The 22,389-nt window shown below is 55.6% G+C and overlaps 1 protein-coding gene and 1 long non-coding RNA gene across 2 annotated transcripts; one reads left to right on the top strand and one right to left on the bottom strand.

Annotated features, from left to right (window-relative positions):
• Positions 1 to 1,094: 1,094 nt before the first annotated feature.
• BPIFB2 (BPI fold containing family B member 2) lies at positions 1,095 to 19,643 on the bottom strand. The gene is made up of 15 exons (XM_058685304.1): positions 19,501 to 19,643; positions 16,913 to 17,006; positions 14,981 to 15,085; positions 13,986 to 14,132; positions 12,126 to 12,186; positions 10,731 to 10,791; positions 6,698 to 6,789; positions 6,266 to 6,451; positions 5,990 to 6,043; positions 5,306 to 5,476; positions 4,404 to 4,471; positions 4,171 to 4,216; positions 3,352 to 3,415; positions 2,962 to 3,038; positions 1,095 to 1,439 (listed from the first exon to the last, which is right to left on the bottom strand). The coding sequence occupies exons 1-15, from the start codon at positions 19,607 to 19,609 to the stop codon at positions 1,398 to 1,400; spliced, it is 1,377 nt and encodes a 458-aa protein (XP_058541287.1). The 5' UTR covers positions 19,610 to 19,643; the 3' UTR covers positions 1,095 to 1,397.
• Positions 6,465 to 10,694, top strand: LOC131485625 (uncharacterized). The gene is made up of 4 exons (XR_009248944.1): positions 6,465 to 6,902; positions 8,727 to 8,763; positions 8,973 to 9,179; positions 10,144 to 10,694. It is a non-coding gene; the product is annotated as an uncharacterized LOC131485625 (long non-coding RNA).
• Positions 19,644 to 22,389: the final 2,746 nt, after the last annotated feature.

Below are 22,389 nucleotides of genomic sequence, written 5' to 3'. Positions count from 1 at the left end.
GCAAGCAAATGAAATAACAGCCGTGCTGTCCTGAGCACAATCGTGAGGTTGGATGTTAGGGTCGGGCCCTCCCTTTTCTCAGCGCTGCCCGTGCCCCTCCCTACCACCCAGACCCTGGGGTCGCTCCAAGCCCCTCAGCCTGTCACACTGAGTCGGGATGAACCTGTAACCCTTAGAGGGTGACCTGTTAGTGTCACACTGTACCAAAGGTCCTGGTGGGAATTCAGGCCTTTTCCCGCAGAGAAATAAACAGAATGTGAATCCCGTATATCTAGGCAGGAAGGAACACCCTGTCTGGCTAAGAGCTTAGCTTATCAAGGGAAGAAAATCACATGGCTTTGGCTTGCCAGGGTTCGCGTCCCTTGGTCTTCCCTAGGCCATCTTGTCGTGCGTGAGCCGCTGAGTCTGAAGAGCTTTCAAAGGGAAAGGACTTAGACACACTTGAGACCACAGACCCAGGAGGAGGCAAGTCCCTTCCTTCCAACAGACCCTTACCTGTGTCCCAGTAAGCCAAAGACAGAGACGCCGCCCAAGAAGGCAGTGCACTCCCTGTCACCTGAGGCTTGTGACCCAAGGACATCCCAGATGGGGTGCTGGTGATGGAAGAGGGCACTGGACATCTTATTCCTGGAGTCCTGGAAGGGCCCTGTCCTAGAAGTCTGCCACCATCCCACTCTGCCACTTGCCATGCTCCTCTCCTTGCTGGGCCTCAGTCCCTGCATCTGGCAAATGAAACCCCACAGCCTGCCTGCCTGACTCATGAGGCTCTTCTGAGGTGCTAGGAGCAAGATGGGACTTGACACTGTAGAGGGGAAATGCCACCAGCTGAGGACACAGTGCCTAAAGTCCCACTATGACATTGGTAACTGCCAGCCATCTGTGCTGCTCTCCAGGGTCCCCTTTCAAAATATGAGCTTCCCGGGGCAAGGAGGTTAAGGGAGTCAATAGATACAGTCAGCAGAGATGTGGTCACATCCTCTTCTTCTGCCAGGTGGCTCTGGTGGCTCCGGGGACAAACAGGACCCAATAATTGGACGTAGGCAACTAACCTCAGGTTTGCACAGAGTTCACTGGGTCTGGCTGGAGGTTGCAGCGAGAAAATGTTTAATGCGAGAGGGGACAGGTCTGTACAGCCTGGAGAAATGGTCTGTGCTCACAGGGACGGAGGAGGGAGGCGGGAGGAGGGGAGGGAAGGAGGGCGGGGGAGGGGGAAAGAGGGAGAGGGGAGGGGGGAGGGGAGCTCAGGCACTCAGTGGAGATTAAACAGACTGGCTGGATCATCTGGCTTGCCGGTGATGGCTAAATGTGGCTTTGCCTCAGTTTCCCAAGTGGCTTGAGGTAAGAGAGACCTTGAAGCAGGCAGCTGGCCCACTCTCAGCTCCCCTGGTGGTCCCACCTCAGCGCTGGTATAAGAGTCCGCTGGATATCACGACGTAGCCCTGGAGGGCAAGGAAAACCATGGGCCAGGTCAAAGGCCACACGAGGGCCAGTAGGACCTCCAGCTGCCCCATCAGCCTGGCTTTGAGCTCATGTTCTGCCACTCTTGCTGCGGGTATCCTGAGGGCCGTCTTTCGCCTCTCTGGGACTCAGCTTCCTGTTGTCGCTTGGGAGTGGCCACTCTATAGGCCTACAACAAGGATGCAGCCAGGGCACATGGGCAGAGCCCCCAGCATGGGGTTGGGGCTCAGTGCATGCTTGTGGACGCCGTTGGGACCAGCTCCTCCACATCCGGGTCTCCCCGGGAGAGCCAGACGCCTTCCCTATATCCTCCCTCCCTGCACTGCAGAACTGTGCCCAGGGCCTGCCAGTCATGCAGTCATTCCTTCCACAAATCTTCATTGAGCATCTGCCGCAAGCTGAGCCCTGTTCCACGTGCTGGAGACAAGCCAGACCCAGGCCCTGCCCACCTGTAGCTCATACACGGTCCGGTGCAGTAGCCATTATTAAATTAAAGCCAATTAAAATTACATGAAATTTACAGTTCAGCTTCTTAGTTGTACTGGCCACATTTCAAATGTCCAACAGCCACTTGTGCCCAGGGGCTGAGAGCAGCTACCGTGTTGGACAGTGCAGATTTCCATCCTCACAGAACGTGTTTTTGGACAGTGCTGGTCTAGAGACCTTTGACTTTGGACCAGTTGGCTAGATTGGTGAGCACCCTGGCGGGTGGGTCAGCCACTGACCTTGCCTATCTGGGAGAGTCTCCGGGAAATTTTCACTAATAGCCCAAGTTCCAACATGTGATAGTTGTTCCTTTTTTGGGGGGTGGGGGAGTGGATCACCCAAGTGCCTTCGGACCATAGTTCTAAAGCAACATGGGCATCATCCCTGGGAAAACATCAGTGGTCCCACTCGGAAGATGTGAATAACACACACAGATGTTGGGCTTGAGGGACCTTGGCTAAGCTTTCTGTCCTTTGTACGTCTTGATGAGTGAATAGAAAGAATATTATCATTTATATCTCAGGTGACACGGCAAGAAGTTGTAAGGTCTTACCCTGGGCAGTGAAGATGGAATTTCACCCTGGGCCCACAGTTTCCCAACAGGGAAGGTGATTTTAGAGGGGTCTGGAAGTCCCCGTCCCCCATCCAGCCTATGGAGGTTTGTGTACAAAACCGGAAGAAGCCTGTATGTGTCATCTTCCACAGACACCAAAGAGGTTGTGCCCCCAGCCCAGGGCATAGATCGTGGGATAACTGAGTCCCCTAATGTGGCCTGGCATATTTGTTGAGGACCCTTGTACCAATGTCTCTAAACATCTGAAATTTTCCATCTCGTTACAACCAAGGATTCATGGCATGGTCTTGACAGGAACAGAGGACATCCCAGGCCTGGCTGACCCAGAGACCCCACTGTTCATACTACTGGGAAAGAAGGGTGGGAGGCACCCCTGCCTCGCTGAGCCCAGCCTTCCCCCGAGGGAGGAGGAAGCCCATGTGGTCACATCCAAAGGCTCTCACCTCATAGACAAAGACCTCAGGGTCGACATAGTGGAGGTTGACCACGTTGGGGAGGGCAATCCCCATGCCCAGGAGAGCTGCAGGAGGGGAAGGAGAAACAGGTCAGCCAGGGGGCCGCAAGGGAGCACCACCAGGAGACAGCCCCGTGCTGAAGTTCCCACGTGCCTCGTGACTGAGTCCCACAGACAGCCAGGGAGCGGGAGCCATTATTATTAGACTCATTTTACAGAAGGGACACCTGAGGCTTAGGGAGGGGGAAAAAAACTTAAAAACGCCCACCCTCATAACCTCTGAGCCCTGGCGGTGGGTAGGGGGCTAGAAGGGAACCTGGAGCAGAGGAGGGTCAGCAGGCGACCGTAGGGGCCTACTGGCATGGAGGGCGGGGCTCACCATTGAGGTGATCCAGCAGGGGCTTCTTGAACACGGCGTCCATGAGTGGGTGCACTTGATCTGTCTACAGCCACGTAGTCGGGGAGGCCGTCGGCCCGCTCCAGTGAGGGGCCGAGAGAGATGGACAGATGGGCCACACATGAACACGACGACAGACACAGACAGGCACACAAATGGCAGAGGCACGGGTGCGGGGAGGAGGGCAGGTCACCCCAGTCCTGCCTCCAAGCAGAGCCCAGCTACTCCTGGGGTCAGGACAGCTTTCTGAGCATCTGGCCCCCAGAAACCGCTCTCGGGAGAGGAGACAGACCAGCACCTGGCTGACACTGTGTGCCCAACAGGTGGCTGGCAGACTGCCCGATGCCAGGGGACCGGCTGCCTTATTGGTGCTGGCCAATGGACAGATGGACTGATGGTGGATAGACTGATGGACCGTATTGACTGACAGGCCGGCCAGCAAAAGACAGCGTGGTGGCTAACGACCCGGCCACGGCACATGACTGAAGGAGCAGCCAACCCTGTCCAACGCTGGCTTGTCTGATTACCGACAGACTCAGTGATTCTTGGCCTGACTGGTCATTGACCACCAGGCAGTGACAGGCAAGCTAACTGACGGGCCCCACTGAAGAACCGAGGCTGACGGACCGACTGACCAGCCGACAGACAGCCTGGGCAAGACAGACTGGCCACTGTCCCCAGGCACCCCAGGAGGAAGCTCGATCACGGTGGTTCGTACAGGTGCACTTATGTGCAAGCACACGGCTCAAGGCCTGCCCAACCCAGTGAGGGGGTCTCTGGAGACCCCAGCCCCACACTCACATCAATGAAGCCCACATTGGAAGAGGCCATGGCGAGCTGGATATCCCTGGAAGAGAAGCAGGAGGGTTAGTGCTGGGGCCTAGTCCCCCCCCCCCCCGGCCCCCACCATGTACCACGTGCTGCATTCCAGGCTCCCCTGCCAGACACTGATGGGTGACACTGTGACAAGGGGCTGCAGGCCCATTGCACAGAGGAACACACTGAGGCTGCTGGATCCAAGAGGCCTTCCTTACCCCAGCACAGATGTGGTCCCCCGAAGCTTCAACTTGGACACAGAGAGCTGGAGGCTCAGGTTCACAACCTGGCACGAGGGGAGAGCAAGGTCAAAGAGCACAGAGCCACGTGGGAGTCCTCAGTTGGCCACCAGCTCCCACCCCTTCCCTGACTGATTCAGGTGTTTGTGGAGCCCCCGGAGGTGCCAGGCCCCGCACACAGCCCTGGGACAAACACAGTGTGAACGAGACAGACCAGGTCTCTGCCCTTGGGAACCCTCACAGGCCAGGGGAGGTGAACAATAACCAAAGTAACCAGACAAGGGCCTTGCAGAGAGTGGCAGGTGCTGTGAAGGCAGAGTGGTAGCATGGAGAGGGCTGGTGGGCCTATCTTTCTCACGGTGGTTCAAACAGCCTGCCCTGAAAAGGGCTGAAACTTTAAAAGAAAAAATTTTTTTAATGTTTTTATTTATTTTTGAGACAGAGAGAGACAGAGCATGAGCAGGGGAGGGGCAGAGAGAGAGAGGGAGACACAGAATCTGAAACAGGCTCCAGGCTCTGAGCTGTCAGCACAGAGTCCGATGCGGGGCTTGAACTCACACACCTTGAGATCACAACCTGAGCTGAAGTCGGACGCTTAACTGACTGAGCCACCTAAACGCCCCCAAAAAAGGGTTGCAACTTTTAAGCTGAGACCTGAAAGAGGAGAAGCCAGCCATGCCAAGAGCTAGGGGAAGAGTGTCCTGGGCACAGGGGACAGCACATGCAAAGGTCCTGTGGCAGGAATGTCATGGCATAGTGAAAGAACAGCAAGGAGCCCAGTGTGAACAGAGCAGAGCAGAGCAAGTGAGGAAAGTGGTGCCGAAGTGGGGTCTTGGGTGTCACCACCCTCCCAGCCAGTCCCACCAGCCCACCTCACTCACCATATCAAAGGAGAAGAGGGACCGGAAAGCTGAGTTGGAAGCCACTGCCCGGACCTCCACGAAGGGCTGCAGCTGAAGCGTGGCATTGTGGGTATGGAGTGTGACCACGGGCGTGGCGCCCAGCTGCACCTTGAGCGCCACAGGCATGGGCTTGGGGAGCCAGCGGGCCACCTGGGGACGAGGGGAGGGAGAGAGGGAGGAGGGCACCTAGGGGCAAAGGCCGGGTGGACTCTCCACTCCTCACCCCTCCATCTCTGCTCAGATGTGACTGGGTCTCAGGCCGGCGTCCTCAGGGACACCCCGCCTGAAGGGGTGGTAGCCTTGTGATCTGTGCCAGGAGGGACAGGAATTCAGGGGCCGAGGGAGCTTGAGAAGGCTCCTGGACCAGGCTAGGGGTCGGGGCCTCCCCTAGGAGGTAACCCCAAGCTTGGTCTTGAAGATGAATGAGAGAAAAGGAAGCAGAAAAGGCCTTCTGGGCAGAGGGCAGTGCCTGGATGAGGGCATAGGAGGGAAACAGCATAGGAGCTGGGGGCGCTCCTCAGATAGAGCAGGTGTAGCTACAAGGACAGACACTGAAGGCCGCATGGGACACATACGAGCCAGCAGAGACCCCACAGCCAGAGACTCCCCCACTCCAGTCCCAGCTGGGCCTCAGCCCCCGAAATGATCAAAAATGTCACCAACCTCGGGGATGAGCTGGCCCAGCACAGATGTGTTTAGTAGGTTGTCACCCGACTCCTGAAATCAGTCCCCACATCACGACAGGTTTGAGGGCAGCCACTCCCCAAGCGAGACCAGCTTTTGCCTCCCCGTAACCCCCATTTAACCTTTCCAACAGCCAACCTGTGGCCCCAGATCTCGAGCTGCCCCACCCACAATTTGACCTTTGTGGGGCCTCCCCAGGCTGGGCCACTGGGCGTGCCTGTCCCACGTGCCCTGGGCAGCAGGTCTGACCCTCACCAGCTGCCCTGTGATGTCCAGGTTGAGGGCACCAGCCTTCTGCAGCAGCAGGAGGACAGAGTCAAACAGGTCCCGGGAGAGACCCACGGTTGCCATGGTTCCATTGGCACCCACGTGCAGTGGCAGCACAAAGGGGGTGGCGTCCATGGGCAGGACAATGGGCTTGCCCAGTAGGAAGAGAACGGCCTATGGGGTTGGGGGGTGGTGAGAGGGAGAAAAGCAATGGGGCCTCAGCGGGGTGGTGGCTCCATCACAGAACCTGGGGCTCTGAGATGCCACCCACCCATATGTCACATGCTGTCCAGCCTCACACCTTTGCCCGCATGCCTTGCTCCCACCTGGAAGGCCATTCCAGCTCCTCCTCCCTCCTGTAGACCAAAGACGTCAGAAGCAACAAGCCCAAGGACCCTGGGCTGACAAGGTGGCACTTACATTGATATCCAAGGAAATGTAGTCCTTAGTGATGTTGGGCACACTGATCATGGAGTAGCGAATCTGGGACTCTGGACCCACAGGGTTGAGGCCTAAATGAAAGCGGGATAAAGAAGAAAACATGGCATCCTTAGCCTTACCTACCAATGCCTCACCTATCCAGAAAACTCAATTATCTGACTACCCAGGCCAAGAAGCCGAGGAGGTAAGAAAAAAAAAAAGGTCTCTGAGTAAGTGAACTTATGTCACAAAATGCACGCACCCAAGATTCAGCCGCTTACAACCTGTGGACTCTTACTTTACACACAATTCTAATAGTTTTGGTTTCTCGCTTTCCGAATCAATGGAAGACTAGAGACCCCAAGTTAGAAGGAAAGGGAAGGGTTACTCTAGACACAGTTATCCCCTGAAGAAAGCAAGAAGGGACGGCAGAAAAAGAACGGAGCTCACATGTGTCAAGGTCTGGACATTTGACTTACACTGTCCCATTCAATCCACGAGCCTGTAAGGTTAGGAGACCGTTTTACACACACACACACACACACACACACACACACACACAGTTTGGTGAGCTCAGTTGTGCCCAGGACTGGATACCTGTCTGTCTCTCTCCGCCTGATCACACAGCCTCCAACAGAAAGTCCAAAGGCACATGCCCCTGGGACCATGCGCTGTGGGAGCAGAGCAGTGCTGCTCCCCAAGAGACCCTCAGGGAAACTTTTGTTCCAATTACAGTCCAATTGCTATAAGGCAAGTTCTCCCAAAGCTCAGAATATTGTGACTGGGAAGGTTGCAAAGGGTGAGTCACTCGTGGGAGCCACATCTCTGGACACGGCTAGGCTAGCCGGCGTGGCAGGTGAAGGCTCAACCCTGCGGTCAAGAAAACCCAGCTTTTAGCAATAGGTCCTCCAAGGCTCTGAATGACCAAAGTGTGTGTGTGTTGTGTGTGTGTGCGTGTGTGTGTGTGTCTATCAGATTTTGGTCTGATTTTCTAATGTCTCCTCCGGATTTAATTTTGTTTCCTCAGTATTCTGGAAATTTCTTGTGCATGTAAAAACAATATAGTATGACTCCATTTCTACAGCTCCGTGGCCGTCAGAAGATTGGGGTGGGAGGAGGGGGACAGCCCAGAGGAATCTGCGGGGCTGGCGAGGTGTTCTGTAGCTCAAGTTTGGAGGTGGTTACGCAATTGTATGCATTTGTCAGAACTCAGAGGACTGGACACTTAAAAGAGAAAATTACTATATGTTTTCAAAATGAATAAAAACATTAAAAATGTTTAAATCCTGTACTGTGGACATACAGAAGGGTTTTTTTTTTTTTTGAAAGATGGAAAAAATATAGCCCAGAATCTCAAATTTATTTTTGTCGGTATTTTCTCCTGCAGAGACTAACTCCCTGCCATCTGTCCTCCCCTCAGCAAAGCTGCACTGAAGCCGTGTGTGGCTTTGGGTCCTTCTGTGGTTTCTTTACGGGGTGGCGTTATAGCTTAGTCAAGAGCACGGCTCTCAAGGCAGGCTGCCTCGGTTTCTCCATCTGTAAAACGGAGCTAATAATACTACAGTAAATATTAGCTTTTATTATACTGTATTTTGCCAGGCATGCTGCTGGGTGATTAAACGCCCTTTTAAGCTATGCCTTTTCATGGCTCCTGTCACTCCACGCTGTAGGTGTACGTGACTCGTATAAAGAGTCCCCTAGGGCTGGACGTTTAGATTTCCTTTACCAGATTTTTTTTAATTCCTCAAAGAAAAGGGCAAGAGCTGGTCTTTGCTATGAGCCCAGCCACAAGCATCTTGATGGCGCTAACTCCACGAGGGAGAAGGGAGGGACGAATGTTTGTTGAGCCTACTGCCCGCCAGGCACTTACCCTGTGCTGTCCCATAGCAGCACACGGGAGAAATAGGGATTTTGAGCCCCATTTGTTTGGATTGAACTCGTCAGGCTCAGAGAGGTGGAGTGACTTCCTGAGACCACACAGCATTTGAGCAACAAAGCCAGGATTTAACTTCATGTCCTTTGGTTCCAGGTCCAGTTTCCTTGACGTCTCGGTGCCTCCTGTTAAGGTTAGTATGGGGGTTGGGGGGCTGCAGCAATGAGGGGAGGAGGCCAAATCAAGGACTGTTCCCTGTGGGGACGGTGAGTCGGGCCATGACGTGTGGGCAGAGCAGTGGGTGGACACGTGCGGAGGAGAAAGCCAGGGTGAGCCAGCTTATGGGTGGTTCTAGCACCATGCCGAGGATTTTAGACTCGGAGCCTCCAATTTCCCGTCTAGAAACTGGGGGGACGGAGGCCGCCTCACGGGACTGTTGTTGAACGTTTGCCCAAGAAAGCCAAAGCTACCCTGATACGAAAGTCTTCACTGAAGAACCCACCACAGATAAACATGGACCCTGTCGGCCATCCCTCCGGACCTGACACCAGCATGCCGCCCTGCCTCCTGTCCCCGCACACCTGTCCCACACCGCGTGACAGCTAAGAGGTAAAGCCCTGACTCCCATTGCAAGGCGTATCTGCCGGCAGTCAACGCCTCTGGATTTTACAGAGGCAGCGATGGTGACATGGAGAAGCACTAGAGTCCTGGGCAAAGTGCTCAGATAGAGGAAGGTGTGCTTCCAACAGGAGCATCTTTAAGACAGGTTTGCGGCGAAACGGAGGGAGCCCTGGATTATGCTGAGGCTCAGGAGCACATATAACCCCCAGATCAACAAAGGATGCACTCTTTGACCCGACCGGGGCAGGGCAGGTGATGGCCAGAGTGGGTTTTTTTCTTTTTTAATGTTTATTTACTTTTAAGAGAGAGAGGTGGGGGGAGGGGCAGAGAGACAGGGAGACACAGAACCCTAAGCGGGCTCCAGGCTCCGAGCTGTCAGCACAGAGCCTGATGCAGGGATCGAACCCAGAGCCGTGAGATCATGACCTGAGCCAAAGTCGGACGCTTAACCGACTGAGCCGCACAGACGCCCCACCAGGGCCAGCGTGTCATTAATGCGGATAAACAACCGCTGGAACAAAACGAGGCCTGCCTGCTTTCACAGCTTTTAGCTTTGTGTCGTAAGATCAAGTCCTGACCCAGCCTTGTTCAGGTCACTACTGCAGCCACGCTTCCACGTGGACCATGCACTGTGGCTCCGAGCCCTGGGAGCCCGGCCGTGGTAGCGGAGGCAGGCGTGGGGGGCAGTGGGGATGTGACCGGTGTTGGCAGATGAACACCCCAGCTCTTGTCCCTCGGGCAGGATGCAGGCACGTTGGCCTCGGCCGCCAAGAGCCCCCCGGTGGCATGAGCCCCAGTTGCCCACCATAGCGCCTCTGCTCAAGAATACACCTTCCTTCCCCTCCCACAGGCACCCCTCCCCAACCAGTACCCCTAGGACCCACCCCATTCAGGCCACATAGGCTAGCAGCTTGTCTCAGGGTCTGCTTGGGGGGGGTGGTTATCCCCACAGGCCTTGCTCCTAGTATACTCCCAGTACTCCTGCATATGAAGACCCCTGGAAAAATCAGAGGCCGACAAGCCAGACGGAAGATGGAGAGGAGAGGGAGGCTCGCCTCTGGATGGGTGGATGGCGGCTGAGAAGGCAAGTGGGGGCAGGGGCACTTGGGAGCAGACGAGCTTGAGTTCACGTGCTGAGTCAGAGAAGCCTGCCGGAGAAGGTGTCCAGCGGGAAATAGAATACACGAAGCCCCAAACTGCCAGTGGGGAGAGTCTGGCAAAGAACGTGGGAGATGTGGGAACAAAACCAGGGGACAATGGGGTCTCTGAGTCTCCAGGCAGGGGAGGAGGCAACTGCAGACTGAATGTACTCCCCCACCCCGCCCCCACACGCATGTGCACACTTGCACGCACACGGCAAACATTCGAAGACATGATTCTAGAATTTGGAGATTCCCCAAGTCCATCAATAATTGTTCAGTCATCCTACGGTTGATCTCCCAGAGGTCAGCCCTGACTGGGGGGCCCTTTGAAGGGTCTTAGGGACCCCAGAAGGGGCTCAGAGGCCCCAGTACCCTCCCCCTGGGCCCCAGTTCTTACCAATTAAAGTGCCCAGGTGGACGTTGAGGCCCTGCACCAGGTTGGAGACACTCAGGCACAGCTGTGGCAAGACAGAGGCGGAGGCTGGTTAGGGTGGCACTGGGGCTAGAGGGGTGAGGCGGGGAGGGTCTAGGGTCCCAGTCTGGAAGCCTCCTCTGGCCCACCAAGGTCCGGAATCCTTTCCTTCCTCGGCCACCCAGTGGGCATCTTCTAGCACCTCTCCTGGGCACTGAGGATTCAAAGAAGTTGGGGCCCATGAGCGTCGAGGAAAGAACGGGGGCAGTGGGACACAGCAGGAGGGGACCACAGCTGGTCCCAGACAATCGGGTCAAGGAGCCTGCTGCACTGGGGCCCAGAGGCCAGCTGGGGGATGGGTGCTGCACACGGGGAGGCCAGGCAGTGGTCAGCGAGCAAGTCCAGAGTTCTGGGCACAGTGGGCAGCCCGAGAAGTGTATTAAGCTGGGGTCAGTGTGATAGAAGGTGGGGCAAGGAGAGACCACAAGGCCAAGGGTGGTCACAGCCTGGTCCAGACAGAGCTGCTGGGGCTGGGCCAGGGGAGGTCAGGCGGCAGAGGAGAGGGCCAGGTCGGGCTGTACTGCCTTCAGCCCTTGGGCCTCAGTCTTCCCATCTGCAAGATGGGAACACTGGGGCCCGCCTCTGTTGGGTGTGGGATGGCACCGAGTGGGTTGATTTGGGGTTGTAGGGACCAAATCAGGAGATGGGGTGGCATGGGAAGGGGCAGAGGTGGAGAAGCGGCCCGCCCTTGGCAGTGCGACCCTAGCTCCAGAGGCACTGTCTCTGACGAATGACAAGGGTGGAAATAGCGACAGGAATCACAGCGCTCACTCTGCCAAAACTGTTCGAAGCTCTTCACAGATGTTAATGTGCTCAACTCCACCCTACCTGGCTGGAGAGGGAGGTTTACTCTGTGCTGCGCATGTGGAAATGGGGTCCGAGGGAGGTTCGGTGACTTGTCCGAGTGTCACAGCCGGGAAGGAGGGGACGAGGATTCAAGCCCAGGCCACACCTGGCTCCAGTGCCCATGCTCTTGTCCACCTTCCTTTTGTCTTTTTCATAAGCCCCACGGCCCCTGATAGCACTGCCTCCCCGCCACCCTCCGGCACGGAACTGGGGCTGGCCCAGGAGCAGGGGCCTCCCTTCCCCGCAGCCCCCAAATCCACCCTTATTTCGTCCTCTCTGTCACTGCCCCAGACCTTCCCCTCAGCCTCTTTCCTGCCCTCGTGGGAAAATTGGAGAAGTCCCATGGCCTTCTATTTTAGAAAAAGCACTGACAGTCCCAATGCCCCCATGCTTACAGTCCCCCATTCATGCACCACGCCTTCACGGGGAAGCAATGGCCTGGCCCCGGGGAGATCTGGCAGGAGGTCTATTTACCTTGTTCCGCAGGACAGCTCTGACGTGCTTCTGCACCAGGGCCAGCGGCCCCGGGGCCACGCTGAGGGAGAGTCACAGAAAACGCTCCTGAGCTCCGGGGCACCCATTCCGGCCCGTTTCTCCCGGCCCACAGTCTCAGAGACAAGGGTGTCCCCTGAGCCAGGGGGGGCCAGTGAATCCCATTCTTCACTCCCATGTGCCAGACGCAGTGCTGGCACCATTGTCCCCGCAGATGAGGAAACTGAGCCTCAAAAAAGAGGTCATTGGTTTGGAGGTTCGGAAGTGGCCAAAACGTGATTATGAGGTCAGGCTCAGGGGAGACAGAGAAGACGCTGTGAAAGCCGGACTCAGCCCCGTCCTTGGCCCGCTGGCTTCATGGCCACTCTGAGCCCAGGGAGCTGGGGGTGCTTCCTGCTCAGGCTCCAGTTCTCGGTGACACAGCCAGGAGAGTCCCTTCCTCATTCTGCACCTCAGTTTCCCCTCTGAACAATGGGAGATGGGTCTAAGTTGTTTCTCAGCGGGGATCCATAGGACTATAGTTCTTCGGGGTTTTTTACTTTAAGTTTTTATTTAAATTCCAGTATAGTTAACATACGGTGTCATATTAGTTTCAGGTGTATAAGTTAGTGACTCGACACTTCCGTACATCACCCCGCACTCCTCAAGGCAGGTGCACTCCTTCCTCCCCATCACCTGTTTCCCCCCCACACCCCCTCCCCTCTGGTAACCATCAGTGTTTCTCTATAGTTAAGAGTCTGTTTCTTATTTTGACTCTCTCTCTCTTTTCCCTTTGCTGGTTTGTTTTGTTTGTTAAATTTCACATGTGAGTAAAATCATATGGTATTTGCCTTTCTCTGACTGACTCATTTTGTTTTGCATCCATGTCATTGCAAATGGTAAGATTTCTTTCTTTTTTATGGCTGAGTAATATTCCAGTGTGTGTGTGTGTGTCTGTGTGTGTGTGCGCTATATCTTCTTTATCCATTCATAAATGTTGATCCAAGCCTCAGCCCAAGCTCACTGAACTGCACCTCAAGGGAGGTGGGAGAAGGACAGCTGTGTTTCTAATGTCTTTAACTTCTGGGCTTTCCTCTCCATGAGAAGCCCCTGCCCGCGAGGACGGCGAGGGGTCATGTGTTACACGTGAAGATCATGGGACCCAAGATGGGCGGACTTATGCCCAGCCCCCTCTGGGGGGAGAAAGGCCAATCCCAAATGCCCACCCAGCTCACATGTGAGAAGGTACACATCATGCAGGAGGTGAGTCAGGCTACGGGGGTTTGAACGCACTCCACCGTTTGCTAGCTGTGTTACTTGGACAAGTTACTTAACTGTTCTGGGTCTCCATTTGTTCTCTCATAAAACAAGGGAATACTTATATCTTCCTGGTAGGACTACTGTGACGTCGTGAAGGGCTTAGAACCTGGACAGCACACAGCAGGTGCTCTGGAGGTGGGAGCCCCTGTCAGCTTTAGATGCAGCCCTGACTCACAGTGAGGTTGACGGGTCCCAGCCCCCTGGGCCTCAGAATCCCCATCTCTGCAGGGAGAGACCTCTGAGGTCCCTAAGAGTCACGTCAGGCCAGCATCCTCCCTGAGCAGTATGGTAATGGCTGTGCATCCTCATGTGCTGTGGGTCGGGGGGGAGCGCAGTAGAGGGGACATGGCCTCGCCGTGTGGCCTTGGGCAAGTCCCTTCCCCTCCCTGAGCCTCAGTGTCCTCAGCCATAAAACAGGTGTGATACTGGGGGTCTCTTAAGCCCCTTGGGCAATTGGATGAAAGCTTGAGCAGGAAACTCGAGAAATGGTACCACAGGCTGGGCAGCTGGGACTCTGCAGCCCCGCCCTCACCAGGCACTCACCTGGAACTGCCATCGGACACACTGGCGTTGCTGAAGAGCGGGAAGCAGGCAGAGATGCTGACCACGGGGGTCCCGATGGAGCCCTGGGCCACATGGGCATCGGCCAGCACTACCACGGGCAGCATCAGCTCCAGGGGCTCTGGGACTCTATGGGACACCATTCCTGAGCCCCAGCGGCACCACCCAGCGGAGCCTACCCTACAAACCCCCCCACCCACGGCCCGAGCCCGCCCTCCACTTGACGCAGGCAGGTGTGAGATGGCCCCGCCTGGGGCAGGCTCAGAGCCCTCCACACTCCACTCAAGGTCACAGCCATTGCAGCAGATGGGCTTGAACTCTGGTTCCCCATACCCTCTCACTGCGAGACCCTGGGCCAGTCACTCCCCATACTGAGCCCCAGTTTCCTCTTCTGTGAAATGGACATAGCGTGACGGTACCTATCTCTTAGGGCTGTGCTGAGCTTTCTATAAGGTGGCCATGTGAAAACACCCTGCATGGAGCCTGGCCCACAGCAAGCACTCATACAGTGTTCGTGTCAGCGCAGAGGGGTTGAAATAAGAGATCCCTCTGGATGCCCACGCTGATCGTTTGGAAATCAAACACACATAAAGTGCCTGGGACACGGGGATAATTCTGATAGCTGCATCTACTGAGCACCTGTAGGAGGTGTGATTTTAATTATGGCAACAGATCCGTTCACTGTGTCCCTCACAGTCATCCTGCAGAGTTTCATCCCACTTCACAGAGGAGGAAACTGAGGGCTGCAGGAGTGAAATGGCTTCCCCGGGGACACAGCTGTTGAGCAGGGTCCAGGTTCTCAGAAATTCTCTCATCGTCTCGCTCCCCCACTGGAGGGTGGGAAGGAGCACTGGACAGGAAGTGGAAAGCTTGGGTGCAGGTCCTGGGACTTGCTAACTCCCCTCCCCTCACTCTGCCCCTTGGAGCTTCCCTGAAAATCCTGCTGCCCACCCCTGCCCCCAGGGAGATTCGCTCACCGAAAGACCTTGAAAGTAAAATTAGCTGCTACCAACAATCGCACCCCGAAGTCGGCAACGAATTTCAGGTGGAAGTGAGGCACACGGATGTTCAACGTCTGGATCCTGTAGGGTGGGAGTGGAGGTGATGGGGTGGCCTCATTAAACCTTGGAATCACCTCTGGGGTGGGTGTTCTGAGCCACGCTGCTGATGTTATAAAGAAGGACTTTCTGACTGTGGGAACCATGGCATGAGGAAGAGGTAGTGAGTTCTCCATCCTAGGGGGCATGCAAGTCACTATTGGACAACCAGCTGGTGGGGAAAGGATGCAGAGAGGATTCCCAGCCTTGGGCAAGAAGTGAGTGGGATGATTGTTCGGGTCTTGGAGAGATTTTGGTTTCTGACAGAAGTGGGGAAATCTTGGAAGGTGGGCTCCAGAAGGCAGAAACTCCCCTCCATGGCATTCTAGTCAACAGCTTTGGCTTGTAGCCCTCCAGGGATGGGAAACTCATTCCCTTCAAAGCTGCTTATTCTGATCGCTAAGCAGTTTTCTTTCTTTTTTTTTTTTTTTTTTTTTGAGAGAGAGAGAGCAGGGGTCAGGGCCAGAGAGAGGGAGAGAAAGAATCCCAAGCAGCCTCCACACCCAGTGCAGAGCCTGGGACTTGATCCAGGGACTTGATCTCACAACCGTGAGGTCATGATCTGAGCCGAAATCAAGAGTCAGAAGCTTAACTGACTGAGCCACCCATGTGCCCCCTCTAAGCACTTTCTAGCTATCTTTTCCTTTTTTTCCTAAATGAGTCATGTTTTCCCTTGCACAGTTGGAGGTGGGAATTCAGACAATACAAAATGACATAAATTTTAAAAGTCACATCAAAACTCCACCCGCGAACAGTCTCACTGTTAGCACTTAGCTGACATCTTTCTGTGACTCTCTTTGGGACACAGGCTGACCTAGAACCTGCTTCTTTTCACTTGACATCCGCCTTGGCTGTCTTCCCGCTTCTACAAACAAGGACACGTGTGGCCAACTATAAAACATTAAGGAATCCTTGACTCTTGGGTATTTATGTCGTTCTCAGTTCTCCACTGTAAGCCAAGAGCAGTGCCCCAGGCCTACCCTAAGAGTCTCAAACTGGGGGCCTCCACACCAGCTGTCGTTTTATCGTGTTTTAAAGTTTTAAGTGTTTTTTGGTAAGTTGCTATCATTCAAAATCGATAGATTTTTTTTTTATCAAATTTTTTTTAATGTTTATTCTTGAGAGAGAGAGACAGAGCATGAGCAGGGGAGGGGCAGAGAGAAAGAGGGAGCCACAGAATCTGAAGCAGGCTCCAGGCTCTGAGCTGTCAGCACAGAGCCCGATGCGGGGCTCAAACTCACAGACCGTGAGATCATGACCTGAGCTGAAGTCAGCTGCTTAACCCACTGAGCCACCCAGGCACCTCCAAAATTGATAGATTTTAAATATATATATATATGACTTCTCTTGGGTATCCAGAGATCTGGCAATAGTCAATCTGTTCCCACATGGATGGGGACAGATGGCTCAGCCCCTGGGGGTGTCTGAGCTTGAGATGGCCCCCATCCACCTCTGCCTTTGAGTCTCTATTCATTACAGGAGTGTGGGGGTACTTAGGCTCAGACTTGTGTCTCAACTCAGTGTCTCGCTTTTGGAGGAAGTAGCCAAGGCTCTTGCCAGCCCTGGGGACCCAGAAGCTACAGTCTTGACTCCTGGGGGCAGAAATCTGCTAATTTAGAGGCCCCAGGACCACCCCCACCCCCATGTCTCCACCTTGGTCCCAGCTCCTCAATCATCTTGTGACCACTCACCTGAAGGGTGGGCGTACCTGATGGGGGAAGCCCCCCTCGAGCTGGTAGGGAGCACTCCCCAATATGTGGGGCACTCATCTAGTGGACTGAAGCATTTTTCCCAGGAGGTGGGAGCACTCACCTTGTGGGCTGATGCACCTCTCCATTCCACTCCAGGAAATACGGGACCGTGACGTTCAGGGCCTGCTGGAGCGGGGCTTTCCCAATTTCAGACACTGCAGGGTCAGAGCAGGTGAGGTCAGACTGTCCTCAGGAGCTGCTGAGCAAGACCGCACCACCCACCACCGCCTGCCCCACATCTTGGGCAGAGGGGACTTGGAGACTGGAAGGGTGTCACATTTGCTCACGTGCAGGGAAGGGGTGGGGGATGCAGTTGGGTCCCCATGAGTGTTACTCACACCAGGCCCTGCAAGGCATGCCTTTCCCCTTCTTGCTTCTGCCTTTCGAAATCTTTTTTTTTTTTTAATGTTTATTTAGTTTTGAGAGACAGAAACAGAGAGCGGGGGAGGGGCAGAGAGAGAGAGGGAGACACAGAATCCGAAGCAGGCTCCAGGCTCTGAGCTGTCAACACAGAGCCCGACGCAGGGCTCGAACTCATGGACCGCGAGATCATGACCTGAGCTGAAGTCGGACGCCCAACTGACTGAGCCACCCGGGTGCCCCCTGCCTTTCTAAATCTTGTCTGCCCCACTCCTCATAAACAAGAACATCCTTTGCCCTTCTGCAAGACTCTGATCGAATCCCATCTCTTCTGGAGCTTTCCCCCAAGTCCCCAAGCAGAAGGAGCATTTCCCAGTAGAGTGGGACAGAGAGTGGGGGTGCTGTCCTTGGGGGGCCAGAGGCTGAGGATTCTGGAGTCCCTCAGATTCTGGGTACAAATCCCAGCTCTGCTATCACCACCACTGTGGCTGCTCTGTGCCTCAGTTTCCCCGTCTGTAAATTTGCAATGATTATAAAGGTACCTGTCACACAGCGTCCTTGTAAAGCCTCAATGCACAGTAAATGTTAGCTTTCACTGCTATTTATTTGTATAATAATAATGACTGTCACTTCTCTAGCACCTCTTTTGTGCCCAGCACTGTTCTGAGGGCTTTGCCTCTCCTCACAGTTCCATGACGTAGGTACTACATTGTGCCCGGTTTACTGAGAGTGAGGACATCTGGCAAGGGGATGCTGGATCAGCTGAGGCGTCTGGCCTCCAAGCCCTTGAGCTTCCTCATGCACCTGTGCGGCCAGGCGAGGGAGGTGCTCATTAAACCATCCAACATGAGTGGGATGAAAACGAGAGGTAATGGTGCTGGAAGGGAGCACCAGATGAAGAGTCCAGAGGCCTGGACTTCACTCAGACTCACTGTGGGAACCAGGAAACCACTGTGCCCCTCTGGACCTTGGTTTTCCTTAGACCTGGAGCAGATGGCCAGCGGCCTCTATGTTCTCGATACTCCTCTCCAGCCTGACCTTCTGTGGCTGAGCCAAGACTCACACCCAGGCCCCTAGACTCCACCTACAGTGCTCGCCTGACACAGGTTTGCAAGATGGGATTGGAGAGACACTGTTAAGAAGCCACCCAGTGCCACCTTAGAAAGAGGTGTGTGCGGTCTGAGCCTCCTGCTGGATTTCCACCAAGAGCACACGCAGGTACACCTGGGATGGCTCTCGGGGACAAAGGAGGCTCACACAGGACAGGCAGAGCGATGACGGCCAGCGGAAGGCAGCAGGCCTCATGTCCCTGCCTGTAGTTTCCACGCACGTCTCCATGCCCCAGTGACAGACTAACACGGGTCACTGACCTCTTTCACTGCCTGCCTACCTGCCCGGATACAAGGTCCCGGAAGGCTGTGTGTGTGCCAGGGGCGCTGCTGCCTCCGTGCTTCGTGGCCTGGGCCACTGAAAGTCCCTTCTATTGTCTGACCTGAGTGCCCCATGCTGTAATCTGAATTTGGTCTGGACTTGGGGGAAACGGCTTCTGATTTCTCACCCCTGACCCAGCTCTGGTGGGATCCCGGGGGCAACTGGGAGGTAGCTTTTGTCCCTCCCTGGGCCTACGTCTTCTCATTGTGCCCTCCCCGGGGGGATGAAGCAGGTCTTCGAAGGACGGGCAGAGTCATAGGATAGAGACCTTGCCCGAGAGGGGCCCAGAGCAGCGCTGGTCTTCTTCCTGTGAACCCCACAGAGCTCCAGCTCCGGTTCTGTGCCAGACGTGCCTTCCCCCAGCACACGTGTGTGCACCTACAGCCCACCCTGCACGCACACATGTACATGTGCAGGCCTGGCAGCCACACCTGTATGCTCACACCCAGGCACGTGCGTGGTGCTTGCACGCGTACAAGTCAGTACACGTGCTGACACTCAAGCGCACACATGGGCATTTGTATCTCTATGAACTCTCAGGCTTGCACGCAGACACGCACGAGCAAAAGCAGACACCGACACCAACCCTTGCCCACCTCGCGGGGCCACACGAGTACAGCCGTGCGTGCGCACACGCGTGGCAGACAGGACATATACCCCCACTCGGGCATTAACTTAATAAGCGTTTGCCGAGCCGCACTTCGTCAGCCATTATCTGGGGGCCAGGGACACAGAGGCCCAGGAGATAAAACCCAGGTCCCCGTGCGGCTTTTGAGTTCACAGATCCGCAGGCACGCTTGGGACCATGCCCATGCTCGTGCCCTGTCACACGGGGTAGCCCGGCAGCACGCCTCTTACCGTAGCTCAGCACGGCCCTGTTGAGTCTGACCACGGTGCCCGGCATGGAGGCGCTGACCACAGGCAGCAGCAGGGACAGCAGCAGGCCCACCCTGCGTGCCGGAGCCATGGCTGTCCTGGCCACTGCCTCCCCGAGATCTGTGGGCTGGGGCGGGGACGAGCATCAGAAAGCTTGCCCAGAATGCGTTCCCACCCCGCTGGCCATTTGAACCCCACTCCAGCCCGGAGGTCGCAAGCCCTGGGTGGTGATCGCAGCCCTACCCGAGACCCTCACACGTCCGTTTTGCATCTCTGCATTGGGAGGTATCATCTTCCCAGCCTGCTTCCTCAGGAGCCACAGGGGGATCTGGACTGGAAGCAGGCCCCAAGGCCCAGAGAAGACATGGCTTTGCCTAAGGCCATACAGCAAACTAGGCCTGGCGGTAGGACCCACGCCATGCCAGAGGAGGTGGAGGAGATTCCTGGTTAGGGAGACTGAGAGCAGCCTCCCGCCCCAAGGAGAGAGCCCGGGCCCACCACCCCCAAGCCCAAGGCTGTTCTTCCTGATGCCAGGAGTCCAGCCCAGTGTGACAGCCCATCCTAGTGTCCAGCTGTTCGAACCCAGCCAGGGTGGCTCCTGTCCTCACCTTATCCTGTACCAACTGAGGAGTGTCCTAAATGCAGGCCTCTAGCATGGCCCCAAACCCCTCCAGACCCAGCCCAGCCAAGCGGATGGATCTGTGTCTGACTTAGGAATGAGGGGCCACTGCTGAGATGGGCTAATGGAGGCCCAGCAAGGTGACACTTGCCCAAAGTCCCACCACAAGACCGGGGATAGACCCTTCTGTGGAAGGCGCTTGGAAGTCGTATTCCCGTTAAACAGATGGGGAAGTCGAGGCTCCTCCCCGGAGGGGTGCCAGCCCCATTCCCATTCCTACCTCAGGTGGTTTTCTGGGACGGGTGGATTCTCAGCCCCTAGCAGGTGTGGAAGCTGTTTTATGAGGCTCCCAGGTGTGTGGGGCCCACTGCAAAGGGACCCAGGGAGGGGCAGGTTTGCTTGTGGTTGCGAGTGTTTTCCCTGCAAACACGGCCTGTGCCAAAGTGTTTCATCCTATATGTGGTGGGGCGGCCACGTAACCGGGCTGCTGCCGAGCGCCGCAGGACCCTGAGGATGGGCCACCCTGGGGCCTCCTAGGCCAGGAGATCTCTGGAAAGAGGACCACTCTTCGCGGGGCCCCCTCAGCACTCCAGCCGGGCCTGGCCAGGCCCAAAGTCAGGGACACGACTCACCGACCTCTCAGGCCTGGTAGCTCTAAGCTCTCTCAGAAACGTGGCCCTTTCGGGAGGAGCAAGAGGCTACCTGATCCCTGACCCCAGTCACTGACTGAGCCCTGCTCCTGGCCACACCCTGAACCCTAACTCAAAGGGCAACGGATGAGAGGGTGTGTGGATGACCGAGTCCCTGCTACCTAATACCTCAGGCTCTCTCCGAACGCATATTTCACGCGCCATGGGTGTGGCCCGTCATCTCTTTCCACATTACAAACTCCAGGCCCCACCTGGGCCATCTGGGGCCCGAGGAGCTGTGTGTATACGTGAAGAAGTTTGTATATATGTGTGTATGAGGGCTGTGTGTGTAGTATGTGGTTGTGTGCGTGTAGTCACACACACACATGTGCATTAGGTAATAATCACTAGCATCAGAGGAAAGTGTGTGTGTTGCAAGCGTGTGTGTGTGTGTGTGTGTGTGTGTGTGTATGGGTGAGTAGTTGACTGTTTCCTGGCATTGGGAGGGTGTATACGTGTTTGTGCGTGTACACACACATACGCACGGGAAGTGACAGCACAACCACAAGGCGCCCCTGTGTTCCTCTGCGTGGCTTAGCTGGAGTGTAGGCACAAGGGGACTTGGAGCCTTCCCCCACTCCAGAGCCCTTCATGGCTCCCGCTGACTCCACACCAGCCCAAATACCAGGCCCAAGCCCACCCTGTGCTGGATCCCCACGAGTGCCCCCAGAACTGACAGGGACCACGGACATCAGCAAGCCCTCCCCTGAAAGGACGGGAGCTCCCCTGCCCTATTCTTATGCCAGCCACAAGCTCCCTAACATCCGACTCCTGGCCGCCCGGCCCTCGCGGTAGCCGGGGCAAACAGCTGACAATGGAGAGGGGCACAAATATTGACCAAAGCCACTCTCAGTGTTTGCTCTCAGCACAAACACTTCCTCTTCCTCGACACATCCAGCACGGGGGACACTGACTGACGACCAGTGGATACAAAGGAGGGAGATTCTCACCAGCCCCTCCTCCCTACAGCAATGGCAAGCGTGGGCAGGCGCCTGCTACGTGCACAGTGTAGCATCCTGGGTGATCTAGCCCCTTGACCCTCCTCCCCAGGGATGGGAGCTGGTTCTGCTCACCTCTGCAGCCGGTGCCTGGAACTTACCGGGTGCTCAGTAAATATTTGTGGAACGAATGCATGTATGTACCCTTGGAAGACCCTTGGAACAATTATAGTGGCAGCATTTCAGCACTTCCCCTTCACCGAAAATTCTTAAGAGTACTGTATTAGTTTCCTATTGCTGCTGTAACAAATGACGACAAACGTCGTGACTTTAAACACAAATTTCTTGTCTTATATCGCTGGAAGTCAAAAGTCCAAGAAGTCCAAAATGGATCTCGCTGGGCTGAAGTCAAGGTATTGGCAGAGCTTTGTTCCTTTCCAGAAACTCTAGGGGAGGATTTGTTTCTCTGCCTTTTCCAGCTTCCAGAGGCTGTTTTCACTGCATGCCTTAAAGCCTCTTCCTCCCCCTTCAAACCAGCAAGTAGGGCTGAGGGCTGCTGGTGCAGCCACCCTCTCCCATCTGCCTCCCTCTGCCAGGTACAGGACCCTGATTACACTGGGCCTGC

The sequence above is a fragment of the Neofelis nebulosa genome, chromosome 9 (genome assembly GCF_028018385.1).
Source record: "Neofelis nebulosa isolate mNeoNeb1 chromosome 9, mNeoNeb1.pri, whole genome shotgun sequence".
Classification (NCBI taxonomy): Eukaryota; Metazoa; Chordata; class Mammalia; order Carnivora; family Felidae; genus Neofelis; species Neofelis nebulosa.
This window is presented reverse-complemented; position numbering and strand designations above follow the sequence as displayed.